General features: G+C 48.0%; 1 protein-coding gene across 18 annotated transcripts in view; it reads right to left on the minus strand.

Annotated features, from left to right (window-relative positions):
* Positions 1-1,640, minus strand: part of GPHN (gephyrin) — a 263,372-nt gene extending 261,732 nt beyond the window's left edge. For all 18 annotated transcript variants that reach the window (XM_063159330.1, XM_063159328.1, XM_063159325.1 and 15 more), the window contains exon 1: positions 1,529-1,640. In XM_063159330.1, coding sequence (XP_063015400.1) covers positions 1,529-1,592 — 64 coding nt within the window. In that variant the 5' untranslated portion in view covers positions 1,593-1,640. The remainder of the gene's footprint in view (positions 1-1,528) is intronic.
* Positions 1,641-7,565: the final 5,925 nt, after the last annotated feature.

The following is a 7,565-nucleotide window of genomic DNA, read 5'->3' on the forward strand; positions in this document are numbered from 1 at the left end:
ACAACTCTGATCAAAAGAAAATAACAATCCACGTTACACACCATGAAGTTGCACGAAATACGCAAAGAAAAATATGCATTCTGCTTGCACTGCCTTCCCACTTTAACTTTTACAATAATAGGTAGTGGCACACATGTCCTATCCTTCAGGAACAAAGGGAACAAACCCCCCCATGTGACTTTTGCATCTGGTCCAACACGCTGTACCCATATTAAGGATCTGACTGCCTGGAATTTGCAAGCACGCTGAGGATTTCCACTCGCATCTACCGTGCTTTCCTAGCGGTTTATCGTCACCATCACCCTGCGGCCGAGCGCTTCCCGGGCAGGGAAGGAGGGGAAGGGCTCCGGCCTGGCTGCCGGCAGCGGGATCAGCACCGGGCACGGGAACAGCGCCGGGGGCTCGCAGCCGCCGCTCGGGTCAAACACCGCCGGCGAGCGGGAACAAACAACCTCAGGGCTAACTCCAGGCCTCCCCGGCCGTCAGCGTCCCCTCTCTCACTCCAGGCATCCTCCTGCTCCTGAGCGAGCTCACAACGCCGCTTTCCACGAACAATCATGTCTTCCCAGGCTCCCGCTGAAACCTACGGAGCTTGACGCCTAAAAATTTCGCCGGTATCTCTGGCCCCTTCCTCGCACAGAAGCGGCGCTGACGCCCGTGTAGAGCGGAACCCCTCGGGGCTCCGGTGCTGGGCGCGCCGCCCGCTGCGCCGAGCTCCGCGGGGCTCCGGGAGACGCCGAGACCCCGGCACGGGAGCCCCCGGCCCGTCACACCCGCACCGGCGCCGGGAGCCCGTCTGTGCAGCCACCGCAGGTCATGTGCCACGGGTTTATTAAAGGATCATCCGTGCGCTATGAGCGGCAGCACCACAGATGCCCTCCTCCCCCTCCCCACAGAGAGCACACAGCACAGGCATCCCCACCCACCCCTGCCGATCCCCAAAGTGAAGGCCGGGGAGGGGGAGGGGACGGAGCCATCCCAAAGGAGCTGCCGTGCGGAGCGTGCCCAGCTCGGGCATTCCCGCGGCCGGCAGCTGAGGCCGCCTCCCGCCCGGGGAAGGCAGGCCCGGCACCCGCCGGCCCGCAGCCTGCGCCGCCCGCGGGCTCCCTTCTCCAGCGCCTTCGCGCTGCCGGCACCGCCGCGCTCGGAGGAAGCCCGGCCGCGTCCCGGCCCCCCATCCCCTCCGGCGTTCGCCCACCCGCGCACTCCGTCCCCTTCGCGCGGGTTATCCCCGGGTCAGTCCCCGTGGCTGCGGCGCCCGCCCGCCTGCGGCAGCGCTGCCCAGCGCCGGCCGGCCCCGCTCACGCCGTCCGCCGGCGGCCGGAGCGCCGCCCCCACGCCCCGACCCCGGCTCCGGGCTTCGGGTACCGCACGCACGGCGGAGGGGCGCTCCCTGCGCAGCGGCGGCGGCGCCGCCACGGGAGAGACGGGCGGCCGGCGGGGCGCCCCGCGGGGCGGCCTGAGGCGCGCACCGACCCGCGGCCGCCCCCCGCGCGTCCCCAGCGCCGTGCCCGGCGCGGCCCGGTACCTGTGAGGACGCCGACGCGGATCTGGTGGTCGTGGTTCGTCAGGATCATCCCCTCCGACGCCATGTTCGCGGCGCAGGACCGCACTGCCGGGGGGGGGGAGGCGGCGCGGGAGCGGCGCGGGCGCAGAGTGGGCGGGGCCGCGGTGGCGGGGCGGGGATGAGGGGCGGGGCCGGGGCGGGGGCGGGGCCTGGGCTACGACGGCGCCGGGGGGGTGCGAGACTAGCGCGGTGCGCGCGGCGCAGGCAGCACCAATCCAGCGCCGAGAGCCCAGCCCGAGCCTGGGCATCCCTGACTGCGGGCGCTGGCAGCTTCATTCCCGAGACTTCGGAAAACGGGAATAGACAAATAGCAAGGGTGGTCATCTTCCCTGCTCTCGGCTAGCGTGACACCACAGAGCCACAGATTCAGTTAGGCTGGAAAAGACCTCTGTGATCGTCAGCTATGAGCGGCCTTGCCGAGTAGAGCACGGCCCTGACACCACATCCAGTCCTCTGTCAAACGCCTCCGGGGACGTGGCTGCACCTCCTCCCTGCGCAGCCCTTTGCCACGGCTAATCTCCGTCTCTGTGAAAAATCTCCTCCTGACATCCAGCCGGAGCCTCCCCTGGTGCAGCTTAAGACCGACAGACAGACAGACTGACAGACTCTTGTCCTGTCGCTGGCTGCCCGGAGGAGAGGCCGACCCGCGCCTGGCTGCGCCTCCTTTCAGATGGCTCTGGAGAGCGACGAGGTCACCCCTGAGCTCCTGCTCTCCAGGCTGGAAATAAAGACATACATTTTTTCCCCCCACCAGTTTCCTCAGCAGGGCTCAGCAGGATGGTTTTTTTACCTTTCCAGGCCTCTTCTGTCACCTGTGAGTTCTTCCCATTTACTCAGAGACTAAAGCTGTTGTTACACAACAAAGCAACAGTTGTTTTGACAAAGTGACTTACTGTCATCTTTTTTTGTCTAATTTATGTTACACTGGATACTCTCAGGAAGCAAACATTAAAACTCGTTTTGAATAAATATGTGGGCAAACGTCTTCTACATTGATTAGCACCGTCACCAACTACAAATGATAACCCATTGTCAAAATTCAAGTCCCCCGACTTCTGCAGATCTTTATATTTTTGGGTATTCCTCTTGCATCTTCAGTGCTATCTTACTAATAGCAGACTCTCTATTAGTCTCCTTTTGACTGCCTACTAACAAGCAATTATTGAAAGCATGTGTAATTTTTATGTACATAAATGAACCACTTCAGTTTTCTCCTTAGCATATCACTTTCTTTGATGAACGGCTAGCACCAAAAAAAAAAAAAAAAAAAGAAAGAAAGAAAGGGCTGAAGAAATATCCTCTGTCTATGGGGAAGTCACACTAGTAGCACTTTGGTGGGGTGTGCAGCAGCACACGATATCAGTATTCCTGTATTGGCACAGCAGTTGCAGTGTGTGCAGCCATAGAGACTGAGAATCCAGGCTCCAGGGATCTCTGGTTATGCAATGGTATAATACAACATATGTGGGTGGGTGTAAGCCTGAACCCAAAACAGCATGGTTACTGAAGATATACTGCGTCTCTGGTGCTCATACTGCTGTTCCCGCACGGGTTCAGACACTATTTGTTGAATATTCTGCTGTAGACAAGGCAAAAAGATTTTTTTTTTTTTTTGCAAACGTATCTGAAATTATCTAAAGTGAGAGCAAATAGCTTGACATTTTGTAGTTCCTGCAGAGGATTCTCACACCCTAAAAACAGCATTGTTTATTCAGAGCATCTCAGTCTCCCTGTGTAGCCTGTTGATTTGTTGCTCTTGTGGATGGTAAGAAGGAGGAGCAAAATTCAGATTCCACTGGCAGCATTAGGTGTATTATTTCTGGATTTATAAGTGCCTACTAGAGGGATTTGTATGAGAATTTTTTTGTGCAGAAATGTAGTAGATGATTGTATTAAAGCAACAAAATAAGTTTACAAATTTTTACAACACTGAAATTGATGAGAAGCTGAAATTGACAATAGGGCTTTGTTAGTGTGATGTGAAAAGCCTTGTAAACTGGATGGGAGACCCATAATAGTTCAGGAGAAGGTTGTGAATGGGATGATGTCCTGCAGTCAAATTTGTGACACAGCAAGAAAACAAGCGTGTGTGATGCAGAAGCCTTTTACTGCAGGGACATATTCTAATTGTGCTAGCAATCCACACTGGAGTTCACACTGACTATCCAGAGAAAAACAAGTTTTCCTCATCAAAGTCAATACAAAGCTGATAGTCACATTTTGCCCCGCTCGTGTCAGAGTTGAAGTATAACTCAATTCAGTAACCTCTCAGCAAATTTTTTACATTATTTTGTCTGCCAGCTGGCGATTATCAGTACCTCTGTTAACTGAAGCACTGCCTTTTCATCAAGCTGGCTCTGCCAGCCATGCTTGTTCCATGTGGTCTACTGGGAAACAGAGTGGCTTTCTCAGTTTACCATGAGCACCACTGAATTACATCTTTTACATACTTTTGTTTGGGGAAAACACTTTGAGCAGAGAGGAGGCTCCTGTACTAACCTCCATAGTAACCTGTAGAAATCTTAATTATTAAAAAAAGGAGCCTTCAGTATGATTACAGGAAGATAGCAGTTTGTTTTCTTCATTACAGTGTGGGAAGGATGATTTAAACTCTCCGTGAAAGTGGTCAGACACTTCATATTTACAATAAGGATTCAGTGTAATTTCTATCGTTTTGTTGTCTTGTGGATCTGATTTTTTTTAGTAACTCTTTAACTATAACTTCTTACCTCTATTCTGTTTTGTTTACAGCTGGTTGGATGTTTGGATCAGCAGTGGGACATGGCTCTTCAACTGCGTGCCATTGATGCAGATCCTGCTGAAGACATTAACTAGCTGGTTTAATAAATCATTAAACAAATTTAAAACATTTTAATTTGTGCCACTGGTGCAAATCCAAGTAAGGTCAAGAGACTAGCTGGCTCAATGGCTAAGTAATAGGAAACAAAGTTGTATCTCCAGCTTATTCATGTGAGTCTATAAACAGTCAGGAAACTAAGGCTGAGACTTTAAAATAAAAGGATTTTCCAATTCGGCCGTTGTTTTAAAGTCAGTGTATTACAGGTTATTACTTTCTGATATGTTTACATACTCTGTGTTGATCTACAAATTTTGAAAAAGAAGAGTACAAACATTTACATGTGTAACCACTGCCACAGACGTAGCACAATATTCATCACTCTCAAAGAGGGTGCGAGAGGTGATTTCTCCAAACAATCCATTTCCTTGGGCAAGCATCTAGGAAAAATACAGATCATGCACCATATTTTAGCTATGTAGGGTTAGAAAACCATCCAAATGTCTTCATGGCATATTCCATAGTTCATCCTTGCCACCTGAACATTGCCAGAGGCCTCCTGAGAATCCTTTCTGGATTTCTACCTCCAGTCATGAGTAGGAACCCAATTTCAGTGATAGCTCTAACTATTAGTGGGAAGCAAAATGTGTTTTGCTTACAGTAAAACTTAATTACTCCTTGCATCGCACCAATACTTGCAAGGTCAAATTTGTCTATTAAGCAAATAACCCATATCTGTGAGACTGCATGATAAGAGAAGCTGTTAACTCTTCCACTTGGTAACAAACTACATCACAATTTAGCTGATTCCTGTTTGCAGTGTGGGCATTTGCAGCAATGACAGGCATGTGGAAAACTCCAAAGGAAAGGTGGCCTTGAGAGACATCCAGGCATACTCTCTCCCTTCCTGCCTCCTCCCACTCAGCTGCCTACTGTGGTGCAACTTTTGAAATGGCACCATATGCTCTAGGATACAACCTCACATATATTCTTAGAAACAGCAACATCTGGAAGAGTGATATTTACTGAGCTTATGTGCTATGACTTTGATGGCTGTGGCAGTGACAGCCATTTGAGCTGTCTTCAATTCAAACCCATTGCAGCCTTTTTTCTCTTACTCTCCTACCAGGTCAGACCAAAAAAATCTCTTCCTTTCCAGTCATCCTTCCCGTGATAAAGGTTATAACAAACCCTTGTATTCTCATTATTTAATGCACAAAGCACGTCTATCCAGCTTGTCTTTCTTTATCTGAGATTTCAGATGTTACGGTTCTGCTGCTCAGTTGAATAAATGTTTCTGTTTCCATGAGTCTCTGGAAAAGAGTGTTCTGTAGATCTTTGTCCAGGACATGTTGGACCACTGTGGTTTTTTGCGTTATGCAGACACACAAATTTTTGTCCAGACTTTCCCAGACAGAATTCCTAGGCAGGGAAGTTCCAGATTGAAGTACATCCTCAGCATGGTAACAAGGTTTGAATCCTTCTCTAAGGAGCAGGGGAGGTCTTGCAGATCCTGTGATAAGGATTATCTTCTGATTCATCATCTTTATCTTTTTGAACACCATCCATTGAGCTGGCCCTACTACTTTCTTGGTTCCACCTTGAAAACTATGCACCAGATATTTTGCTGTAGTTATTCTGTGTTAATCTGACAAAGTAGGCTTTTCTTGAATAGTACTACACTAAAACAGGGTTTCCTTTCTTTTAGAGTGATTTGGAAATGGGGCCAGCCAAAGGCAATCTTGATGCTCCCAGGTGCCAATTCTGGTGGGTCCCTGCAGCCCTTCCTGCAGTGTACAGCCCACCCGAGAGCAGAACCAGAGCCTTTGAGATAGGTTTGCAATGTGTGTGACATCTGACTACAAATGCAGTGCCATTGATTCACTACTAGTATGGGTGCCTGACAAAAATAAATGAATCTTAGCGTGACTCCACGAGTGGTGTTGACACATTCAATTGTCTGTGCTTCGTTTGCTGCAAAACAGTAGCTATTTTAGAAAAGCATTTGATGAGTTTAGCATACACAAAGAGTAGACAGATTTAAAAGACATCTTACTGGAACATTCTATTTTTGAGATTTCACTTTGACAAAACTGCCTCATTAAGGACTTGGATATGAAAAGCAGGAAAATGCTTTTGGATCTCATGTAAACTAAATTCAGAATTCTGATGAGCTGAATCAGTTCTTTCCATACATTATTTTCCTTTATCTGTATTTCTCCTTGGTTTTTTGTAAGAGATGACATAAAACCTTAAGGTATCTTGATCTTGATTAATGAGCAAGATGACTCCAAACTGTATGAAATAAGGGAGAAAGAGGAAAGAGAAGGTATTTTGAACCCAAATTAAACTATAATATTTTGGAAAGAACTAACCACAAATAATCATCACATGTTGTAGCCAAAAGTGAAAAAATTACTCTCCTGCAGGAAACCTTGCTGTTTAGTTTGCTTTGACTTAGTATAAGCATTAAAACTATTAGAATAGATCCTCTAAGGAAGAAAAAGATTCTTTATGGCGAAGAGCAGCTGCAGCCTCCTGCCAGCTTGGCTGAAGGCAAATTCACCAATGTGCATTTTCAAATATTGGATTTCAGCTCTCAGTAATGTGACAGTGGCTTTCAGAGGGTCTGTCCACCTTCAGACATATGTAACTATATAAAAAAAATAAAATTCAGGCAAAAAGCAAGTGGCCATGCCCTCTTCAGGCTCGTAAATCCCGATTTAGGTCATTTATGTTATATTTATGGTATAAAGTGGTTGGCTTGTTGTCAAATTGCATACAATGGGACACATGAGACTCCTTGTACCCACAACTGCCTTGGTTCTTTGATAAATGAGTCTTGGAAAGTACACCTGTTTTTCATGTGTTAACCCCGTGATTGGTGTGCATCATTCTCACTAGGTCACTCTGCACCTTTGTGGGGTTTTTTTTACCAGAAGAGTTCTTGGCCCAGCTGTGGCTCAAGCCTTTACCTTCTTTGAAGCCTGTACCAAAAATTTGTTTAAGTTGCCACCTGTGTGACTACAAAATTACCAAGGGACACAAATGACATAGTATATTTACAAGCCATTTCATGTAGTCATATTAAATGCAAAAAGATTTTAATACGCATCCTCTGTGTAGTGTTAGGGTTTCATATGTTTTTGCTTTAGACAGGGCTAAAAATTGTTGGATATACTTTGTAGTAGATCACTTAGT

The sequence above is a fragment of the Melospiza melodia genome, chromosome 6 (assembly GCF_035770615.1).
Source record: "Melospiza melodia melodia isolate bMelMel2 chromosome 6, bMelMel2.pri, whole genome shotgun sequence".
Taxonomy (NCBI): domain Eukaryota; kingdom Metazoa; phylum Chordata; class Aves; order Passeriformes; family Passerellidae; genus Melospiza; species Melospiza melodia.